General features: G+C 42.8%; 1 protein-coding gene across 1 annotated transcript in view; it reads left to right on the forward strand.

Moving 5' to 3' along the window:
• The window catches only part of DARS1 (aspartyl-tRNA synthetase 1), a 106,486-nt gene that overhangs the window by 76,365 nt on the left and 5,771 nt on the right, over positions 1–24,350 (forward strand). Inside the window, exons 10-11 of the mRNA XM_044302592.1 lie at positions 23,239–23,350; positions 23,501–23,635. Of these exons, the coding sequence (XP_044158527.1) occupies positions 23,239–23,350; positions 23,501–23,635 (247 nt within the window). The remainder of the gene's footprint in view (positions 1–23,238; positions 23,351–23,500; positions 23,636–24,350) is intronic.

Below are 24,350 nucleotides of genomic sequence, written 5' to 3' on the forward strand. Positions count from 1 at the left end.
CTCACCGAGCCCCTCTTACAGAACCTGACACTGAGGGAGCAGCGGCGCGCTCCTCACCGAGCCCCTCTTACAGAACCTGACACAGAGGAGCAGCGGCGCCCTCCTCACCCAGCCCCTCTTACAGAACCTGACACAGAGGGAGCAGCGGCGTGCTCCTCACCGAGCCCCTCTTACAGAACCTGACACAGAGGGAGCAGCGGTGCGCTCCTCACCGAGCCCCTCTTACAGAACCTGACACAGAGGAGCAGCGGCGCACTCCTCACCGAGCCCCTCTTACAGAACCTGACACAGAGGGAGCAGGGGCGCGCTCCTCACCGAGCCCCTCTTACAGAACCTGACACAGAGGGAGCAGCGGCGCGCTCCTCACCGAGCCCCTCTTACAGAACCTGACACAGAGGGAGCAGCGGCGTGCTCCTCACCGAGCCCCTCTTACAGAACCTGACACAGAGGGAGCAGCGGCGCCCTCCTCATCCAGCCCCTCTTACAGAACCTGACACAGAGGGAGCAGTGGCGCGCTCCTCACCCAGCCCCTCTTACAGAACCTGACACAGAGGGAGCAGCGGCGTGCTCCTCACCGAGCCCCTCTTACAGAACCTGACACAGAGGGAGCAGCGGCGCGTTCCTCACCGAGCCCCTCTTACAGTACCTGACACAGAGGGAGCAGCGGCGCGCTCCTCACCGAGCCCCTCTTACAGAACCTGACACAGAGGGAGCAGCGGCGCCCTCCTCATCCAGCCCCTCTTACAGAACCTGACACAGAGGGAGCAGTGGCGCGCTCCTCACCCAGCCCCTCTTACAGAACCTGACACAGAGGGAGCAGCGGCGTGCTCCTCACCGAGCCCCTCTAACAGAACCTGACACAGAGGGAGCAGCGGCGCGCTCCTCACCGAGCCCCTCTAACAGTACCTGACACAGAGGGAGCAGCGGCGCGCTCCTCACCGAGCCCCTCTTACAGAACCTGACACAGAGGAGCAGCGGCGCCCTCCTCACCCAGCCCCTCTTACAGAACCTGACACAGAGGGAGCAGCGGCGCGCTCCTCACCGAGCCCCTCTAACAGAACCTGACACAGAGGGAGCAGCGGCGCGCTCCTTGTCTGCTCTCACGTGGATTTAATTTGTTTTCATAACAGTCGTATATTCTGGCTTTGCTGTGTATAAAGAAAGTGTCTCTGAAGAAAACTCCTCCACGGATCTTCTATTTTTTAATTTTCGTTTAGATCCCAAATAATTGTGTCCACGGCTCATTTTAAAGGACCCCCTTCCTGTCATTGTGGACAAAGGTCAAACAATAGCTGCAAAGTGTTTGTGTTACAGGATATCGTTCAAACGGGGAAATATGGAATATAAGTGTCGAGAGCTTGGCACGAGGGACCTCCGGGGGAAAGATTATTAATTTCAGGATTGGAGAGGATTCCTAGGGAGGAGATTCTCAGTCTGACCAGGCCATTTTAATGAGCAAAACCTAATGTGTTCTCTGCATACACTGTGACATTATTCAAGGAGTCTTCTCATGTGCTTTGCATCATGCGGTGTCTTTCTGGCTGACGGGGCCCCATGTGATGAGCAATGTGTTTATATAAAGGTTTGGGTCTAGTGAATTATGGGAGGCAATATCAGGGCTTGTTCACACAGGCCGGACACTCTGCCGATTTTTATTGTCCAGATTTTTCAGGCGCCAAAGTCACAGCATATAACAGTACCAGCAAGGTGGAGACGAATGTAACCAATCTGATCCACACACTGGATTTTATCTGTGATAATTTACATCCCATGCGGACGTACCCTTACAGTAAAATTCTTGTACATAGGAGCAGTATTATAGTAGTTATATTCCTGTACATAGGAGCAGTATTATAGTAGTTATATTCTTGTACATAGGAGCAGTATTATAGTAGTTATATTCTTGTACATAGGAGCAGTATTATAGTAGTTATATTCTTGTATATAGGAGCAGTATTATAGTAGTTATATTCTTGTACATAGGAGGCAGTATTATAGTAGTTATATTCTTGTACATAGGAGGCAGTATTATAGTAGTTATATTCTTGTACATAGGAGGCAGTATTATAGTAGTTATTCTTGTACATAGGGGGCAGTATTATAGTAGTTATATTCTTGTACATAGGAGCAGTATTATAGTAGTTATATTCTTGTACATAGGAGGCAGTATTATAGTAGTTATATTCTTGTACATAGGAGGCAGTATTATAGTAGTTATATTCCTGTACATAGGAGGCAGTATTATAGTAGTTATATTCTTGTACATAGGAGCAGTATTATAGTAGTTATATTCTTGTACATAGGAGCAGTATTATAGTAGTTATATTCTTGTACATAGGAGCAGTATTATAGTAGTTATATTCTTGTACATAGGAGCAGTATTATAGTAGTTATATTCTTGTATATAGGAGCAGTATTATAGTAGTTATATTCTTGTACATAGGAGGCAGTATTATAGTAGTTATATTCTTGTACATAGGAGGCAGTATTATAGTAGTTATATTCTTGTACATAGGAGGCAGTATTATAGTAGTTATTCTTGTACATAGGGGGCAGTATTATAGTAGTTATATTCTTGTACATAGGAGCAGTATTATAGTAGTTATATTCTTGTACATAGGAGGCAGTATTATAGTAGTTATATTCTTGTACATAGGAGGCAGTATTATAGTAGTTATATTCCTGTACATAGGAGCAGTATTATAGTAGTTATATTCTTGTACATAGGAGCAGTATTATAGTAGTTATATTCTTGTACATAGGAGCAGTATTATAGTAGTTATATTCTTGTACATAGGAGGCAGTATTATAGTAGTTATATTCTTGTATATAGGAGCAGTATTATAGTAGTTATATTCTTGTACATAGGAGGCAGTATTATAGTAGTTATATTCTTGTACATAGGAGGCAGTATTATAGTAGTTATATTCTTGTACATAGGAGGCAGTATTATAGTAGTTATTCTTGTACATAGGGGGCAGTATTATAGTAGTTATATTCTTGTACATAGGAGCAGTATTATAGTAGTTATATTCTTGTACATAGGAGGCAGTATTATAGTAGTTATATTCTTGTACATAGGAGGCAGTATTATAGTAGTTATATTCCTGTACATAGGAGCAGTATTATAGTAGTTATATTCTTGTACATAGGAGCAGTATTATAGTAGTTATATTCTTGTACATAGGAGCAGTATTATAGTAGTTATATTCTTGTATATAGGAGCAGTATTATGGTAGTTATATTCTTGTACATAGGAGGCAGTATTATAGTAGTTATATTCTTGTACATAGGAGCAGTATTATAGTAGTTATATTCTTGTACATAGGAGCAGTATTATAGTAGTTATATTCTTGTACATAGGAGCAGTATTATAGTAGTTATATTCTTGTACATAGGAGCAGTATTATAGTAGTTATATTCTTGTATATAGGAGCAGTATTATAGTAGTTATATTCTTGTACATAGGAGGCAGTATTATAGTAGTTATATTCTTGTACATAGGGAGCAGTATTATAGTAGTGATATTCTTGTACATAGGAGCAGTATTATAGTAGTTATATTCTTGTACATAGGAGCAGTATTATAGTAGTTATATTCTTGTACATAGGAGGCAGTATTATAGTAGTTATATTCTTGTACATAGGAGTAGTATTATAGTAGTTATATTCTTGTACATAGGAGCAGTATTATAGTAGTTATATTCTTGTACATAGGAGCAGTATTATAGTAGTTATATTCTTGAATATAGGAGGCAGTATTATAGTAGTGATATTCTTGTACATAGGAGCAGTATTATAGTAGTTATATTCTTGTACATAGGAGCAGTATTATAGTAGTTATATTCTTGTACATAGGAGCAGTATTATAGTAGTTATATTCTTGTACATAGGAGGCAGTATTATAGTAGTTATATTCTTGTACATAGGAGCAGTATTATAGTAGTTATATTCTTGTACATAGGAGGCAGTATTATAGTAGTTATATTCTTGTACATAGGAGCAGTATTATAGTAGTTATATTCTTAACCATATTTCTTTTTATTGAAAGAAAATCAAGGCCGAGACCCACACATGACCATACAATGGCCAAAAATACAAACTAGTCATCTAGCATACAAGTCAAGTGAGGGCATCACAGGTTATCATTGTCAATGAGCAAATCATACAAACATGACATGTAAGAAGAGATGGGGAGGGAAAAGGAGGAAAAGTCAGGAAGGGGGGGGGGGGAAGGGGAAACAGGAAGTGATACATATCTGCTCTATCAAGCAAAGTGTCTATATACTTTCCATGGGGACCACAGTGTTAAGAAGCGAGAGCGTGAGTTACTCTCCCAGTGCGCCAACTCCTCAAAACGGTAAATCTGGTCAACCTTATCCGTCCACATTTGGAGAGATGGTGGGGAATCCTTTTTCCACAAAAAGGGGATAAGCAGCTTCGCTGCGGTAAGTAGCATTGTCGGGAGGTTATTCTTAGCAGGAGTAAGGGTATCATTAGGACACCACACCAACACAAGTTTAGCATCTAATACAATCTTGGTCTTACAGATAGTGTTAATCAAAGACTCCACCTGCTTCCAAAACGGCTGAATCTTGTGACACAGCCACCAAATGTGAGACAGGGATCCAGTTTCTATGCCACATCTCCAACATGTTTCAGGAATTCCCGGGTTCAATTTATGCAGGAATTCGGGCGTCTTGTACCACCTGCTGAGTAACTTAAAAGAGTTCTCCTGGACTCTAACACAGCGGTTAAACCCATGCGAATGGGCTAGAACAAAGGCTTTCTCTGGTTCGGTAAAGGTCAGAGATAGCTCCTTTTCCCAAGAGGCCATATAACTGAGCTCTGGAGGCAAGCTAGAGAGCATTTCCTTATACATCAGAGAAAGTTGCCTAATGGGGGGCTTAATCGCCAGGACCTTCTTCTCCAGCCAGGAAGAGGAACCAGTCCCCGCAAAGGATCCAGAACACTTAACTGAATCCCTCTTAAAATCTGCCAGGTGAAAAAAGGGAGCAGCTTTGACTTCGGGGCGGTTCAGTATCAAATTCCAATCCAAACTACCATCTGAGAGAAGGACATCTCGCAAAGTGAGATCAGCGAGCTTGGACCAAATCCCAGAGGGGTTTGACACGGAGGGGTGGATATGAGATTGCAAAAATTTGAGTGGCATACAGGAGTTTGGGAAATTGAACAGGTGGGATTGGACCATCTTGGACCACTCTACCAACATCCCCTTCAAAAACGGAGAAGAGGCGCAATGGTTGGCTGAGAAGGGCCGAACTCCCCACAGGGTAAGCCATTCCTGATTGGAGATCAATGCAGATTCAAGGCGTGAGCATAGTGAGCTAGATGGCCGGGACAAGGCTGTTACACATCTGCATAAGTGAACAGCAGTATAATACAATTTTACATCCGGCATCCCAAAACCTCCAAACCTTCTATCCCTTGTTAGAACATGGTAGGCAATGCGCGGGTATTTGCTATTCCATAGAAAGCGCGTGAACACTCGGCGGACCTCTGTGAAATACGAATTCGGCAACCAAATAGGGAGGGATTGCAGCATATATAGAAATTTGGGGAGAATGAATGTCTTAAGGTAATTTTTCCTTCCAACCCAAGATATAAATGGAAGCTTCAGGTTTTGTAAATGATTACGCACATCTTGCAAAAGAGGAGCAAAGTTGAGAGAGGCTAAATCCTGAACATTAGCCGAGACTCGCGTCCCCAAGAACGTAATGTCTCTGGAGGCCCAGGCAAACGGGGTACGTTGTTTAAGGTCATTGATCACATTTTTGGGGCAGGAAATATTGAGAGCCATGGATTTCCCATAGTTTATTTTAAAATTGGACACGAATCCAAAGTCCTCAAATATATCTAACAATTTGGGCAAGGACTCTGAAGGGTTAGAGGTCAGAACTAAAAGGTCATCCGCAAATGCTGCAGTAACATGGTAGCCAGAGCCAACCCTTAGGCCTATAATATCTGGATCATCTCTAATTTTACACAGTAGGGTCTCCATCACTAAAACAAATAGCGCGGGTGAGAGGGGACATCCCTGCCTCGTCCCATTAGTGATGCGAAATGGTGGGGACAGTGCTCCATTGACCTTGACCATGGCAGAGGGGGCCGAATATAGGGTATGTATAGCAGTAACAAACTGGTCCGGGAAGCCAAACCTCGCCAGGGTCCGCGACATAAAGTGCCAGCTGACCCTGTCGAAGGCCTTCTCCGCATCTGTACTTACCAGAACCAGTGGCTTTGAAGCTCTCTTTGCCCAATTCACCAGATGGAGAAGCCGCACCGTGTTCTCCGACCCCTGTCTGCCATGGACAAAGCCTACCTGCTCCTCATGAATCACGTCAGGAAGAACATCCTGAAGCCTAGAGGCCAGAATCTTCGCCCACCACTTCACATCATTGTTAAGCAGGGATATCGGCCTATAATTACTGCAGCAAGTCGGATCCTTATTTTCCTTATGGAGGACAGTAATGTGTGCCAACAGTGAGTGGGGAGCAAGCGAACCACCAGTCATAAGGTAGTTACACAGGTTCTTATAGTAGTTATATTCTTGTACATAGGAGCAGTATTATAGTAGTTATATTCTTGTACATAGGAGGCAGTATTATAGTAGTTATATTCTTGTACATAGGAGGCAGTATTATAGTAGTTATATTCCTGTACATAGGAGCAGTATTATAGTAGTTATATTCTTGTACATAGGAGCAGTATTATAGTAGTTATATTCTTGTACATAGGAGCAGTATTATAGTATTATATTGCTTGTATATAGGAGCAGTATTATGGTAGTTATATTCTTGTACATAGGAGCAGTATTATAGTAGTTATATTCTTGTACATAGGAGCAGTATTATAGTAGTTATATTCTTGTACATAGGAGCAGTATTATAGTAGTTATATTCTTGTACATAGGAGCAGTATTATAGTAGTTATATTCTTGTACATAGGAGCAGTATTATAGTAGTTATATTCTTGTACATAGGAGCAGTATTATAGTAGTTATATTCTTGTACATAGGAGCAGTATTATAGTAGTTATATTCTTGTACATAGGAGCAGTATTATAGTAGTTATATTCTTGTACATAGGAGCAGTATTATAGTAGTTATATTCTTGTACATAGGAGGCAGTATTATAGTAGTTATATTCTTGTACATAGGAGCAGTATTATAGTAGTTATATTCTTGTACATAGGAGCAGTATTATAGTAGTTATATTCTTGTACATAGGAGGCAGTATTATAGTAGTTATATTCTTGTACATAGGAGGCAGTATTATAGTAGTTATATTCTTGTACATAGGAGCAGTATTATAGTAGTTATATTCTTGTACATAGGAGCAGTATTATAGTAGTTATATTCTTGTACATAGGAGCAGTATTATAGTAGTTATATTCTTGTACATAGGAGCAGTATTATAGTAGTTATATTCTTGTACATAGGAGGCAGTATTATAGTAGTTATATTCTTGTACATAGGAGCAGTATTATAGTAGTTATATTCTTGTACATAGGAGCAGTATTATAGTAGTTATATTCTTGTACATAGGAGCAGTATTATAGTAGTTATATTCTTGTACATAGGAGCAGTATTATAGTAGTTATATTCTGTACATAGGAGCAGTATTATAGTAGTTATATTCTTGTACATAGGAGCAGTATTATAGTAGTTATATTCTGTACATAGGAGCAGTATTATAGTAGTTATATTCTTGTACATAGGAGCAGTATTATAGGTAGTTATATTCTTGTACATAGGAGGCAGTATTATAGTAGTTATATTCTTGTACATATATTCTTGTACATAGGAGGCAGTATTATAGTAGTTATATTCTTGTACATAGGAGCAGTATTATAGTAGTTATATTCTTGTACATAGGAGCAGTATTATAGTAGTTATATTCTTGTACATAGGAGCAGTATTATAGTAGTTATATTCTTGTACATAGGAGCAGTATTATAGTAGTTATATTCTTGTACATAGGAGCAGTATTATAGTAGTTATATTCTTGTACATAGGAGCAGTATTATAGTAGTTATATTCTTGTACATAGGAGCAGTATTATAGTAGTTATATTCTTGTACATAGGAGCAGTATTATAGTAGTTATATTCTTGTACATAGGAGCAGTATTATAGTAGTTATATTCTTGTAATATAGGAGCAGTATTATAGTAGTTATATTCTTGTACATAGGAGCAGTATTATAGTAGTTATATTCTTGTACATAGGAGCAGTATTATAGTAGTTATATTCTTGTACATAGGAGCAGTATTATAGTAGTTATATTCTTGTACATAGGAGCAGTATTATAGTAGTTATATTCTTGTACATAGGAGCAGTATTATAGTAGTTATATTCTTGTACATAGGAGGCAGTATTATAGTAGTTATATTCTTGTACATAGGAGCAGTATTATAGTAGTTATATTCTTGTACATAGGAGCAGTATTATAGTAGTTATATTCTTGTACATAGGAGCAGTATTATAGTAGTTATATTCTTGTACATAGGAGGCAGTATTATAGTAGTTATATTCTTGTACATAGGAGCAGTATTATAGTAGTTATATTCTTGTACATAGGAGCAGTATTATAGTAGTTATATTCTTGTACATAGGAGCAGTATTATAGTAGTTATATTCTTGTACATAGGAGCAGTATTATAGTAGTTATATTCTTGTACATAGGAGCAGTATTATAGTAGTTATATTCTTGTACATAGGAGCAGTATTATAGTAGTTATATTCTTGTACATAGGAGCAGTATTATAGTAGTTATATTCTTGTACATAGGAGCAGTATTATAGTAGTTATATTCTTGTACATAGGAGCAGTATTATAGTAGTTATATTCTTGTACATAGGAGCAGTATTATAGTAGTTATATTCTTGTACATAGGAGCAGTATTATAGTAGTTATATTCTTGTACATAGGAGCAGTATTATAGTAGTTATATTCTTGTACATAGGAGCAGTATTATAGTAGTGATATTCTTGTACATAGGAGCAGTATTATAGTAGTTATATTCTTGTACATAGGAGCAGTATTATAGTAGTTATATTCTTGTACATAGGAGCAGTATTATAGTAGTTATATTCTTGTACATAGGAGCAGTATTATAGTAGTTATATTCTTGTACATAGGAGCAGTATTATAGTAGTTATATTCTTGTACATAGGAGCAGTATTATAGTAGTTATATTCTTGTACATAGGAGGCAGTATTATAGTAGTTATATTCTTGTACATAGGAGGCAGTATTATAGTAGTTATATTCTTGTACTATAGGAGGCAGTATTATAGTAGTTATATTCTTGTACATAGGAGCAGTATTATAGTAGTTATATTCTTGTACATAGGAGCAGTATTATAGTAGTTATATTCTTGTACATAGGAGCAGTATTATAGTAGTTATATTCTTGTACATAGGAGCAGTATTATAGTAGTTATATTCTTGTACATAGGAGCAGTATTATAGTAGTTATATTCTTGTACATAGGAGCAGTATAGTAGTTATATGTACATAGAGCAGTATTATAGTATTCTTGTACATAGGAGCAGTATTATAGTAGTTATATTCTTGTACATAGGAGCAGTATTATAGTAGTTATATTCTTGTACATAGGAGCAGTATTATAGTAGTTATATTCTTGTACATAGGAGGCAGTATTATAGTAGTTATATTCTTGTACATAGGAGCAGTATTATAGTAGTTATATTCTTGTACATAGGAGCAGTATTATAGTAGTTAAATTCTTGTACATAGGAGGCAGTATTATAGTAGTTATATTCTTAACCATATTTCTTTTTATTGAAAGAAAATCAAGGCCGAGGCCCACACATGACCATACAATGGCCAAAAATACAGAATAGTCATCCAGCATACATGTCAAGTGAGGGCATCACAAGCTATCATTGTCAATGAGCAAATCATACAAACATGACATATGAAAAAAGATGGGGGGGGGGGAAAGTCAGGAAGGGGAGGAGGGAGGGGAAACAGGAAGTGATACATTTCTGCTCTATCAAGCAAAGTGTCTATATACTTTCCATGGGGACCACAGTGTTAAGAAGCGAGAGCGTGAGTTACTCTCCCAGTGCGCCAACTCCTCAAAACGGTAGATCTGGTCAACCTTATCTGACCACATATGGAGAGACGGTGGGGAATCATTTTTCCACAAAAAGGGGATAAGCAGCTTCGCTGCGGTAAGTAGCATTGTCGGGAGGTTATTCTTAGCAGGAGTAAGGATATCGTTAGGGCACCATACCAGAACAAGTTTAGCATCTAGTACAATCTTGGTCTTACAAATAGTGTTAATCAGAGACTCCACCTGCTTCCAAAACGGCTGAATCTTGTGACACAGCCACCAAATGTGAGACAGGGATCCAGTTTCTATGCCACATCTCCAACATGTTTCAGGAATTTCTGGGTTCAATTTATGCAGGAATTCGGGCGTCTTGTACCACCTGCTGAGTAACTTAAAAGAATTTTCCTGGACTCTAACACAGCGGTTAAACCCATGCGAATGAGCTAGAACAAAGGCTTTCTCTGGTTCTGTAAAGGTCAGAGATAGCTCCTTTTCCCAAGAGGCCATATAACTGAGCTCCGGAGGCAAGCTGGAGAGCATTTCTTTATACATCAGAGAAAGTTGCCTATTGGGGGGCTTAATCGCTAGGACTTTCTTCTCCAGCCAGGAAGAAGAACCATTCCCCGCAAAGGATCCAGTACACTTAACTGAATCTCTCTTAAAATCTGCCAGGTGAAAGAAGGGAGCAGTTTTGACTTCGGGGCGGTTCAGTATCAAATTCCAGTCCAAACTACCATCTGAAAGAAGGACATCTCGCAAAGTGAGGTCAGCGAGCTTGGACCAAATCCCAGAGGGGTTTGACACAGAGGGGTGGATATGAGATTGCAAAAATTTGAGTGGCATACAGGAGTTTGGAAAGTTGAACAGGTGGGATTGGACCATCTTGGACCATTCTACCAGCATCCCCTTCAAAAACGGAGAAGAGGCGCAGTGATTGGCTGAAAAGGGCCGAACACCCCACAGGGTAAGCCATTCCTGATTGGAGATCAATGCAGACTCAAGGCTTGAACATAGTGAGCTAGATGGCCGGGACAAGGCTGTTACACATCTGCATAATTGAACAGCAGTATAATATAATTTTACATCCGGCATCCCAAAACCTCCAAACCTTCTATCCCTTGTCAGAACATGGTAGGCAATGCGCGGGGATTTGCTATTCCATAGAAAGCGCGTGAACACTCGGCGGACCTCTGTGAAATACGAATTCGGCAACCAAATAGGGAGGGATTGCAGCATATATAGAAATTTGGGGAGAATGAATGTCTTAAGGTAATTTTTCCTTCCAACCCAAGATATAAATGGAAGCTTCAAGTTTTGTAAATGATTACGCACATCCTGCAAAAGTGGAGCAAAGTTGAGAGAGGCTAAGTCCTGAACATTAGCCGAGACTCGCGTCCCCAAGAACGTAATGTCTCTGGAGGCCCAGGCAAACGGGGTACGTTGTTTAAGGTCATTAATCACAGTTTTGGGGCAGGAAATATTGAGAGCCATGGATTTCCCATAGTTTATTTTAAAATTGGACACGAATCCAAAGTCCTCAAATATATCTAACAATTTGGGCAAGGACTCCGAAGGGTTAGAGGTCAGAACTAAAAGGTCATCCGCAAATGCTGCAGTAACATGGTAGCCAGAGCCAACCCTTAGGCCTATAATATCTGGATCATCTCTAATTTTACATAGTAGGGTCTCCATCACTAAAACGAATAGTGCGGGTGAGAGGGGGCATCCCTGCCTCGTCCCATTAGTGATGCGAAATGGTGGGGACAGTGCTCCATTGACCTTGACCATGGCAGAGGGGGCCGAATATAGGGTATGGATAGCAGTAACAAACTGGTCTGGGAAGCCAAACCTCGCCAGAGTCCGCGACATAAAGTGCCAGCTGACCCTATCGAAGGCCTTCTCCGCATCTGTACTTACCAGAACCAGAGGCTTTGAAGCTCTCTTTGCCCAATTCACCAGATGAAGAAGCCGCACCGTGTTCTCCGACCCCTGTCTGCCATGGACAAAGCCTACCTGCTCCTCATGAATCACGTCAGGAAGAACATCCTGAAGCCTAGAGGCCAGAATCTTCGCCCACCACTTCACATCATTGTTAAGCAGGGATATCGGCCTATAATTACTGCAGCAAGTCGGATCCTTATTTTCCTTATGGAGGACAGTAATGTGTGCCAACAAGGAGTGGGGAGCAAGCGAACCACCAGTCAGGAGGTAGTTACACAGGTTCTGAAAACGAGGGATTAAAACATCTTGGAATGATTTATAATACACGATGGAAAAACCATCAGGCCCTGGACTCTTGCCTGACGGGATTGACATAAGAACTTTGCGGATTTCTGACTCTGAAATAGGCCTAGTTAGTTGAGAGGCCTTAGATGAGGAGATAGAAGGGAGGTTAAGGGTCAGCAGGAATTTATCAGTGGCTTCCGCTAGGTCACCAGGCGTAGCACCTGCCGGCGGGGGTAGATTATACAGGGCTTCATAGAAGGAACAAAATGCCTTGGCTATGTCTGGGGTGGACTTATGTAACAACCCCTTGGGATCCTTGATAGAGGAAACAAAGGAGTCAGAAAACTGTTTTTTGGCAATAGCCGACATCAGTTTGTTTCCCCTATTCCCATGGGCATAGGCCCTGAACCTGGATCTCAACACTAATTTTGCAGAAGTGACGTTTAATAAGTTTTTAAGACGCGTTCTGGCTTCGGTCAATTCCGTTAGGGTATGAATAGCCTGTGATTCCTTGTGGGAGGATTCCAAACGAGCAATAGTAGCTAACAAAGCGTCTAAAGCCTTTGTCCTTTGCTTTTTTACATAAGCCCCCAAGGCAATAAGTTCTCCCCTAATGACCACCTTATGGGCTTCCCAAAGTATAGCTGGTGAGGGGGGGGAATCTGGGGTGTCATTAATACTAAAGAATTCCGAGATCGAGGCCCTAAGTTTGGTTGCGTGTGAGGGGTCTGAGACCAAAGTGTCGTTAAGGCGCCACACACGTTCCTTCCTTTGCGGGCCTGTCAAAGAAAAGCTTATAAAAACGGGGGCATGATCAGATAACGTTATATTGCCTATCCGGGCTCCAGAGACATTACGTATATATAAATCAGATATGAATAAATAATCCAATCTGTGGAAGGACGTCTTAGCATGGGAGTAAAACGTATAGTCCCGTCCATTGGGATTCATGATCCGCCAGACGTCTAAAACTTTTAGTTTCCTCAGCGAAATTTTTAGCCTTTTTAATAACCTGTAAGACACAGAGGGTCTGCCCGCCGAAGTGTCCACCGCTGGTTCCATGGCAACATTAAAGTCGCCCCCCAGAATCAATAACCCCTCAGAGAAGGATGAGAGTGCAGCTAGGGTCTGAACGAGCCATGGGATTTGGCCTTTATTAGGGGCATACAAATTGGCGAGCGTTACCGGGGAGTCCCCCAAGACGCCCTTTACAAACAGGAATCTGCCTTCAGGGTCAGCGGATATAGTTTGGGGCTTAAAAGGAAGGCACTTATGTATGGCAATACTAACCCCCCTACTAGCCGAATCATGTGTGCTATGAAACCATTGCACAAATTTCTTAGGGGGTAACCTGGGAATTTTGCCTGTCCTAAAATGAGTCTCCTGCAGGAAGACCACTGACACCTTATCCTTCAGGAGGAGGGAAAGTGTCTGAGCCCGCTTGCATGGCTCGTTCAGACCATGTGCATTAAGTGAGGCTACAGTTATGGAGGACATTTTTGTATACATACAGCTGTATATGAGCATATGGTACACCAGGTCACATAAAGAAGCACCAAGAAAAGAAGAGCAGCGGAAAGGAGGGGAGGGAAAGAGGTCAAGGAACAAAAAATAAGGGGAACAACATGTAACATAGTGGACAGACACATGACCTGCTCGGACAAGCAACCCATCCGAGAGGTGACGAGCGCCTCACTTATCACCAGTCCAAATAGAAATGGACTGGTGAGGGGGGCAAGTGAAGCGCTTATGGTCTCTAACATATAGACCAAAAAAGAACGAAAAAAGTGAAAGAAAACACATCCAGCACCGGGATCATCCGGTCATTACCCTGCACATGAGGGGAGAGAGACCCCTTTCTGGAGGCCTGCTTCAGCAGGGAATCATCCCATTCAAGACATAACGTTTCATAAAAAACATAGATTATGAGCTGAATAGCAGCGAAACATAGGGCCATTAGGGAAAGGCCAGAGTCCGCTAAACAAAACATTTTGCACAGAGGTAGAGGTAACCAACTCTTCACATTAACGGAGTGAGATAAAGCATGGCATTAGCAGTTCATGCTCATACAAACAGCCAAAAACCTTGTCACAGGCTCAGGTGAGAGCCCTGTCCGACTTGCTGCGTCCCGATCGATCCGGCCTGCCCGCAGATGCCGTCTGCCAGGCAGATACTCGCGGCGGTAAAGGCAGGGGGCCATCTTGGTCGGCTGGCAACCACGAGGGAATTTCCACTGGAGGGACATCTAGGGACCTCCAGACCGATTCCAGATCCGCAGGTGACCGCACCGTGAGCAGTTTTCCATTCCTGGACACCGACAGACCGAATGGATACAGCCACCTGAATGGAGTAGACGTCTTGCGAAGAACATCCAGGAGAGGCCTGAACAAGCGTCGCTTTGCCAGGGTAGATGGCGCCAAGTCCTGGAACATCTGTAGCGGTACGTTGTCATACTCCAGCACTTCCATCTCTCTTTGCCTTTTCAGAAGAGCTACGGTGTCCACGTAGCTCAATAGGCCGCAAATTACATCGCGTGGCGGATCTTGGGGTTTAGGCCTAGGGCGCAATGCCCTGTGAATGCGCTCCACTACTATCCCCTCCGCTCTATCAGGCCCAAGCATCATGGAGAACAGTTCTCGCGCCACTTTCGGCAAGGCCTCCGCCGCTAGCGATTCAGGTAGGCCGCGAATGCGTATGTTGCGCCGGCGACTCCGGTTCTCCTGATCCTCCAATTTCAAGAAGGCATCATTCAATAGGGCTTTGTGAGAAGCAAGCACCTCCGCAGCTTTGCCCTCATAGGTCAGTATGGCTTCTTGCGTGCTTTCCAGCGTGACCACTCTCTGGCCGAGATGTTTTATATCGTCCTTAATGTCCGCCAAATCTTGCTTGAGTGGCGTGAGGGCAGATTCAAGAACCCGGCGAAGGGTTCGTTCCGACAGCGGTGGATCTCTAGGCCTCCTATCCGAAATATCAGAGCCGCTGCCCGCATCCGATAGGTCTCCTGCGTCGGAGTCTGGAGCAGTAGACGCCGCCATATTGGCGCCTTTCTGTGCGGCAGCTCTCGGCGTTTTTCGGAGAAATTTCTCCATCTCAGGCTGTCTGGAGCGCTGTGGGGTAGACTCTGAGCTTCCTCTTGTCTTTTCTTTGCCAGGTTTCCCCATAATCAGGTAAAATCCAAGCTTTTATAGGGTAAATGAGCCGGAATGCTGGAGGAGCTCAAGCTCGTGCGGCCATTCAGCAGCGTGGCTCGGCTCCGCCCCCTATAGTACTTATATTCTTGTACATAGGAGCAGTATTATAGTAGTTATATTCTTGTACATAGGAGGCAGTATTATAGTAGTTATATTCTTGTACATAGGAGCAGTATTATAGTAGTTATATTCTTGTACATAGGAGTAGTATTATAGTAGTTATATTCTTGTACATAGGAGCAGTATTATAGTAGTTATATTCTTGTACATAGGAGCAGTATTATAGTAGTTATATTCTTGAATATAGGAGGCAGTATTATAGTAGTTATATTCTTGTACATAGGAGCAGTATTATAGTAGTTATATTCTTGAATATAGGAGGCAGTATTTAGTAGTTATATTCTTGTACATAGGAGCAGTATTATAGTAGTTATATTCTTGAATATAGGAGGCAGTATTATAGTAGTTATATTTTTGTACATAGGAGGCAGTATTATAGTAGTTATATTCTTGTACATAGGAGGCAGTATTATAGTAGTTATATGGTTATACATAGGGGGCAGTATTATAGTAGTTATATTTTTGTACATAGGAGCAGTATTATAGTAGCTATATTCTTGTACATAGGAGCAGTATTATAGTAGTTATATTCTTGTACATAGGAGTAGTATTATAGTAGTTATATTCTTGTACATAGGAGCAGTATTATAGTAGTTATATTCTTGTACATAGGAGGCAGTATTATAGTAGTTATATTCTTGTACATAGGAGCAGTATTATTGTAGTTATATTCTTGTACATAGGAGCAGTATTATAGTAGTTATATTCTTGTACATAGGAGGCAGTATTATAGTAGTTATATTCTTGTACATAGGAGCAGTATTATAGTAGTTATATTCTTGTACATAGGAGTAGTATTATAGTAGTTATATTCTTGTACATAGGAGCAGTATTATAGTAGTTATATTCTTGTACATAGGAGCAGTATTATAGTAGTTATATTCTTGAATATAGGAGGCAGTATTATAGTAGTTATATTCTTGTACATAGGAGCAGTATTATAGTAGTTATATTCTTGAATATAGGAGGCAGTATTATAGTAGTTATATTTTTGTACATAGGAGGCAGTATTATAGTAGTTATATTCTTGTACATAGGAGGCAGTATTATAGTAGTTATATGGTTATACATAGGGGGCAGTATGATAGCAGTTAATGTTTGTATAGAAAACCTATTCAGTTTAGTTGGTTAGATAACTTGTCTGCACTTAACATATAGATTGATTCCTTTTCCTGGTTGTTTGTGAACTTCTTAGAAGGAGCCGTCTCTACGATCAGTGATTCCCAGATACTTTTAATTCTTATTTATCACAGTTTTTTCCTCTCTTTGTTCAGAAAATATATGGTGAAGTGTTTATCTGATGAACTAGTTCACCGGACATAGATGGAATGTCATTTGTAGCTCTTCCCGGGTGGCAATTATTGCCGTAGGGTTCATCTTTGGAACAGTGAGTTCACACTTAAGGCTTCTAGTATGGCCTGCTGTTCCCACCTATAGCCGCTTTCTGCAACTTCCGCTCAGCAGGAAATCCTTATTATACATTCATGAATAATTCTCGGCCCATTAACAGGAGACTCTTACTGTGCTACGTAAGGTACAATACAATGGCTGTGTTTGATAGAAAGCATATTTTAGAGGAGGGGAAGTCAGAATATACATTTTGTCATTCTATTTAGGTACTTTTCCCTTCCAGGTTTTCCTATTATGTCTTGCTCTTTTATTATTATTATTATTATTATTTATTATTTAAGCGCCATTCATTCCATAGCGCTGTACATATGATAAGGGGTGCACATACATAATACAGACAATTGCACTAATCATAAACAAAATGAGTTACAAACTGGTACAGAAGGAGAGAGGGCCCTGCCCGTGAGGGCTTACAATCTACATGGTATGGGAGAAGGACACAGTAGGTGCGGGTTAAGTTGGTCATGGCGGTATAGAGGCAGCAGGGTCACTGGTTGTAGGCTTGTCTGAAGAGGTGGGTTTTCAGGTTTCTTTTGAAGGATTCCACTGTAGGTGAGAGTCTGATATGTTGGGGTAGCGAGTTCCAGAGTATGGGGGATGCACGGGAGAAATCCTGGAGTCGATTGTGGGAAGAGGCAATAAGAGGAGAGGAGAGAAGGAGGTCTTGTGAGGATCGGAGAGTGCGTGTGGGGGTGTATCGGGAAATTAGCTCAGAGATGTAGGGAGGGGACAGGTTATGGACGGCCTTGTATGTATTTGTAAGTACTTTGAAGTGAATTCGTTGGGCAATGGGGAGCCAGTGAAGGGATTGGCAAAGGGGAGAGGCAGAGGAATAATAGGGTGAGAGGTGGATTAGTCGGGCAGCAGAGTTGAGGATAGGTTGGAGGGGTGCGAGAGTGCTAGATGGAAGGCCACAGAGGAGAATGTTGCAGTAGTCTAGGCGGGAGATAATGAGGGCATGTACAAGTATTTTCGCAGATTCAAAGTTAAGGAAAGCGCGGATGCGGGAGATGTTTTTGAGTTGGAGATGGCAGGTGGTGGAAAGGGCTTGGATGTGCGGTCGGAATGAAAGGGCAGAATCCAAGATCACTCCAAGGCAGCGGGCTTTGTTGACTGGGGATAGTGTGCAGCCATTGATCGTGATAGATAGGTCTGTAGAGGGGGTTGAACAAGATGGGGGAAAGATTATGAATTCTGTCTTATCCATGTTAAGTTTAAGAAAGCGAGAGGCGAAGAAGGATGATATAGAAGATAGACATTGTGGGATTCTAGATAGTAAGGTGGTGATGTCTGGACCAGAGAGGTAGATTTGTGTGTCGTCAGCATAAGAGTGATACTGAAAGCCATGGGACTCTATGAGCTGTCCCAGGCCAAAAGTGTAGATCGAGAAGAGCAGGGGTCCTAGGACAGAGCCTTGCGGGACACCAACAGAGAGGGAATGAGACGAAGAGGTGGTGCGGGAGTGGGAGACGCTGAATGTCCGGTCTGTGAGGTATGATGTGATCCAGGAGAGGGCCAGGTCAGTGATGCCAAGAGATGAGAGAGTTTGCAACAGAAGGGAGTGGTCAACAGTGTCGAAGGCAGAGGACAGGTCAAGGAGAAGGAGGACAGAGTATTGTTTCTTGGTTTTGGCTGTGAGTAGGTCATTGGTGACTTTGGTAAGGGCAGTCTCGGTCGAGTGGTGGAGTCGGAAGCCAGATTGTAGGCGGTCAAAGAGGGAGCAGGAGGAGAGGTGGGAGGACAGTTCTGAATGGACATGTTGTTCAAGTAGCTTTGAGGCATACGGAAGAAGTGTTATGGGGCGATAACTGGACAAGAAAGATGGGTCAAGTGAAGGTTTTTTGAGGATGGGTGTAATGGTAGCATGTTTAAAAGCAGAGGGGAAGACACCAGAGTTTAGTGATAGGTTGAAGAGATGAGTTAGGGCTGGGATAAACACTGCAGTGAGGTTAGGGATGAGGTGGGATGGGATTGGGTCAAGTGCACAGGTGGTCAGATGAGATTTGGAGAGTAGAGTGGAGAGTTTACCTTCTGTAATGGTAGAGAAGTGGGTTTTGGGAGAAGAGGACCGAGCAGTTGTGTAGAGGGTCTGTGGGGACTGTGTAGTAAAGCTTTCTCTGATGTGGACTATCTTTTGTTTGAAATATTTGGCAAAGTCCTTAGCTGAGAAGAGAGGAGAGGGTGGGGGCGCTGGGGGACGGAGAAGGGAATTAAAAGTGCTAAAAAGTTGTTTAGGGCTGTGGGACACGGAAGATATGAGAGATGAGAAGTAGGCCTGTTTTGCATCAGCGAGTGAGGATTTGAATATGAGGAGGAATTGCTTGTATGCGGTGAAATGATCTTTAGAATGGGATTTCTTCCATTGCCGCTCAGCAGCCCTGGAAGCTTGTCTGAGTTTTTTGGTCAGGTTGGTGTGCCAGGGTTGTCTGTTGATTTTCCGGATTTTGTTGTGTGTGAGGGGGGCAACAGTGTCCAGAGCTGTACTTAATGTGGTGTTATATAGGGTGGTAGCAGCTTCTGGGTCTTGGAGGCAACAGATGGTAGAGAGTGGGAGAAGAGAGTCAGAAAGCAAGCAAAAGTCAAGCTGTTTGAGGTTCCTGCGGGGGTGTGCTAGTGTGTGGACCGGGGGAGCTGCAGAAGAGACCAGTGAAGAGAAGGTGAGTAGATTGTGGTCAGATAGGGGGAGAGGCAAATTAGAAAGGTTAGATAGGGAGCAGAGGCGGGAAAAGATCAGATCCAGAGTGTGACCATCTCTGTGGGTGGGAGCTGAAGACCACTGTGATAAGCCGAAGGAGGAAGAGAGCGACAGGAGTTTAGAGGCGGCCGAGTGGCATGTGTCAATAGGGATGTTGAAGTCACCCATGATGATAGTGGGGATGTCGGCAGAAAGAAAGTGTAGTAGCCAGGTGTTAAAGTGGTCAAGAAATATGGTGGCTGGGCCTGGGGGGCGGTAAATGACTGCTACTTGAAGGTTGGAGGGAGAGTAGATGCGAACAGAGTGTACTTCAAATGAGGTGAGCGTAATGGAGGGTGGCAGTGGAGTTGGGCTGTAGGAGCAGGTGTCTGATAGGAGAAGACCAACTCCTCCACCATGTTTGCAGCCAGGGCGGGGGGTGTGAGTGAATTGAAATCCACTATAAGAGAGTGCAGCAGGGGAGGTGGTGTCTGAGGGTGTCAGCCATGTCTCTGTGAGACCCAGAAAGGAAAGGTTTTGAGAGATGAACAGTTCATGGATGTATGACAGTTTGTTACAGACGGAGCGCGCGTTCCATAATGCTCCTGCAAGAGGAACTAAAGGCACAGGGGTCAGAGGAATGGTTATTAGGTTTAAGGGGTTGTAGAAATTTGTAGACGGAGATTTGTAGTGGGACATGGAGGTAATAATGGGGATTTGCTGAGGGGGTCCTGGATTTGGAGAGATATCACCAGCAGTAAGGAGAAGCAGAGAAAGTGTTAATAGATGAGAATAGGAGAGGGCATGAGGTGTCTGTGTGTGTTTGGGAAGGAAGTGTTTTATGTTGGCAAACAGGTTTGTGCAAGCGATCAGATGAGAAGGTAAGATGGACGAAGAGATGAATAGTTCCTTGCTGGGTGAATGGATGTGGGGGTATTTCAGGAGGTTATGGACAAGTAGGAGGAGTACGAGGAAAAATTTAAACATTGTTTGCATTGACTATGTCTGTAATTACCTGTGGTCCCCTTCTGGTCCAATTCTGGTATAATTCAGGCTGTGCACTTAAAAAGTTGCACTTGAGAGATGTTGCATGTGGAAAGACCAAGGTCTGGAAGACCTAAGACCTTAGATTTATACCACTCAGTGATCAATCAGGTGTGACCAAGAGGGGAGGGGGCTACATATGGCCAAATCAAGATAGCACCAGATACCGGGGTGAAATAGTCAATGTAAACAAATACTCAATAAATCCAGCAGGATAAGAGACATTAATAGTTCAATGCAATCATACCAAGATTTAGAAGGAGAGATGAGAGGGGGTGGACAATATCAGACTGGAAAAGCTGGGTGTAGCAGTAAGCTTCAATGCAATCATACCTGGAGATGAGAGAATTGGGTGATGGTCAGTAAGCAGTGATGACAAAGTGGAATCAATATCCATAATATTACATTCTGGTATAATTCAGGCTGTGCACTTAAAAAGTTACACTTTTACATGGGTTACACTTGGGGCTACAACTAAAGGCAACCATTTGATTGCTCATGGCTGTTAATATTTAGCTTTCCATTTATGCCAAATGACACTAGTATTACCCGACGCCTCATGGAAAAATACATTAAAATATGTATCTTTGTACTTGTTCAGGATGCGTCTGTGGTTGATTTCTGTATTGCTTCATTTATTTACAAGACCGGCTTTATCTGACACGTCTGCTTGTGGAACTGCGAGCTCAGAGCTCAGTGGGTTTTTCCTGCTTGTGGAACTGCGAGCTCAGAGCTCAGTGGGTTTTTCCTGCTTGTGGAACTGCGAGCTCAGAGCTCAGTGGGTTTTTCCTGCTTGTGGAGCTGCGGGTTCAGAGCTCAGTGTGTGTTCCCTGCTTGTGAAGCTGCAAGTTCAGAGCTCAGTGGGTATTCCTTGGGAGGTTTCTTCATCTCTCTGTCTCTATCCCCCTTCATTCCCGTTTTCCCACAGTGTCTCTTCATCCTCTCCGTTTCACTCACTGAAATGACTGCAAGCTATGAGAAGATGCCGATCTACTACAAATTGAGCAAAAAAGCATATGTCAAGCAGTTTGTGCCATAGTGGAGTGGTTCTCTATCCTAGTCCTCTCAGCTAAAATAGTTTGCTTCTTTTATACCATGGAAGGATGAATCTATTTACATCACATTAGGGGCCATTTTCTGGATTCTTACAAGATCGGGACTTGCTCAGTATTGCACCTTCCTCAGGAGGGGTGGGGATCCATAGCATTGGGTAGTTGTGCTGACTTATAAACCACACTGGGCAGACTTTGACTTCCTGTGGTCTTTTACCTCAACTTTCACAACCGAAAAGGTTAACCAGAAGTGAAATTAGTACAGAAAACGCCATCTGGTAAATGCAGCAGGTTTACAAAAACAAGCATGGGGAATTTCTACATTATAGAATAATACGGTAATGCTGGTGCACGTTAACACTGGACCAACCAATATGGCCACCGCTGGTATTGTTGAGCCCTCCTTCAGAGCCCTTCTGATCTTGAATCAGCAGCTGAGCTGACATCACTTGTTTTGCTGAGATAGAGCAACGGGCGTAACCGAATAAACTGCTAAACCTGGCTATAACGGGAAGTGTGACACTTTATGACGTATGTGGGGGGAAAAAAAGAGAAACAAAGCAGAAGAAAGAGGCTTCATGACTGTGAACACATGAGCCTTATCTGAGATCCCGTGATCTGTTTACAGAGTGATCCCTCTCCAGGTTTTTGTCTCGTATTTTACAGTACAAAAAGTAGAAAAAAAAATACAGCACTTATGTTTTATTCTAAATGAACCACAATTATGCATTTTATAGATATTGAAACTTGTTTTCCTTTCAGATACAGTTACATGATAGAATTATTTTAATCTTCAGCCACCACTAGGGGGAGCTCAGTGCACAAAGATTTATACAGCTTTGATGGGAACCTTTAATCCCTCTTTACTAAGCTCCCGCTAGAGGTGATGACAGTTAGGACTTTTGTAGCAAGCTTTAAACTTGGTGCATTCCAGGTTTGGTTCAACAAATTATTTTTTGGGGGAATAAAAAAATAAAAACAAGCACTTTTTTTGGATCCTGTGTCATCCATATTGATACATCAATGCATATCAATATTGTTGGAGTAAAGACCCCTATGTGAATGCCCTGTTATGGCATCCGATATTTGAGGTCCTCCCAGAAGTAATCAGAACAGAGCATTTTCTTCTCCCCCTGCTTGGCCCAGTATGTCCATTCATTTCATGGGGTAAGGCCTCCTCTAGTTCCTGACCTTTGGCACCACATTTCACCCCCGCAGACCAACACCTCCCAGTCAATTTGTCATTGGGGGCTACTAGCAACTTCTTTAAGCTACATTTTAGCTCAGTCCCTTTATTTTTTTATTGCCATCACCTGCTGAATGAGAGCCTGGATTAGTAATGGCGGCATTTTTTATGGTGACTGTAATGGCGGCACTCGTTGCTCAGGTCTTCTTAGCGCCTGCTGTTTTATCTTGCAGACCTCCACGAGTCAAGCGGTCTTCACCCTCCAGTCCGGTGTTTGTCAGCTCTTCCGGGAGACCCTAAGCAACAAAGGATTCGTCGAGATTCAGACTCCCAAAATTATTTCAGGTTTGGATCTCTGATGTCTTCTATGTGATACCGTGGGCGACGGGAGTCCCGCTAGAAGCGTTCTTGGTCCTAAATGCAAAGTATTAACCGTTATCTACAAGCAAAAGGTCCTTTAGAAACGACTAATTATGAATTATTTCGTTCTTCCAGCGGCGAGTGAAGGAGGAGCCAATGTGTTCACCGTGTCCTACTTTAAAACCAGCGCCTATCTGGCCCAGTCTCCACAGCTCTACAAGCAGATGTGCATCTGTGCCGATTTTGAGAAGGTGTTTTGCATTGGACCAGGTAAAAAAAATCAGTCCATACGTCTGCATGATACGAGGCCTAAATATAAATAAAGAATATTTTTTATCAGACCTCAGATCAGAGCTCAGATCAGACCACAGGGGCATATCGCTAAATATGGGACTCGCTCCTACACCAAAAATGGAGCAGATAAAGGTGGTGGAGGGCACACTGTGCCCTCGGCCCCGGAGAAATGAATGGAAGTGGTGGCTGCGCAAGCGCTCTCCCATTCACTTGTATGGGGAGAGCGCTTGGCGGTGGCTGGACCCCGGGAAACCCGGGCTCCTTCAGCCTCCGCTCTCTCCATTCTTGGTGTAGGTGCGGGTCCCAGAAGTGGGACCCGCAACAATCAGACAATGGGGGCATATCCTAGCGATATGCCCCCATTGTCTGTGATGGGAACACCCCTTCAACTCTCCAGACAGCGCGCTCCACTCACTGCTTCCTGGTCTTTTCCAGGCCCGCGCTGCCCTGTGACCTGACGTCGCAAAGCATGAGATGATAATGTGTGTACTGCATCCTGGCGCTGTACGTAGTCAGGATAGTGCAGCGTGGGCCCATAGAAAACCAAGGAGCGGTGAGTGCAGCCAGCACTAGCAGCGCTTCGCTCCCCTCACCTCCTGCATACGAATGAGCTCTTTTAAAATGGAAGCTCTCACTAGCATTCACTTTAAAAGAGGCTCTGCCACCCCCTCCCTCAAAAAAAATATGGTGT

The sequence above is a fragment of the Bufo gargarizans genome, chromosome 8, assembly GCF_014858855.1.
Source record: "Bufo gargarizans isolate SCDJY-AF-19 chromosome 8, ASM1485885v1, whole genome shotgun sequence".
In the NCBI taxonomy this organism is placed as follows: Eukaryota; Metazoa; Chordata; class Amphibia; order Anura; family Bufonidae; genus Bufo; species Bufo gargarizans.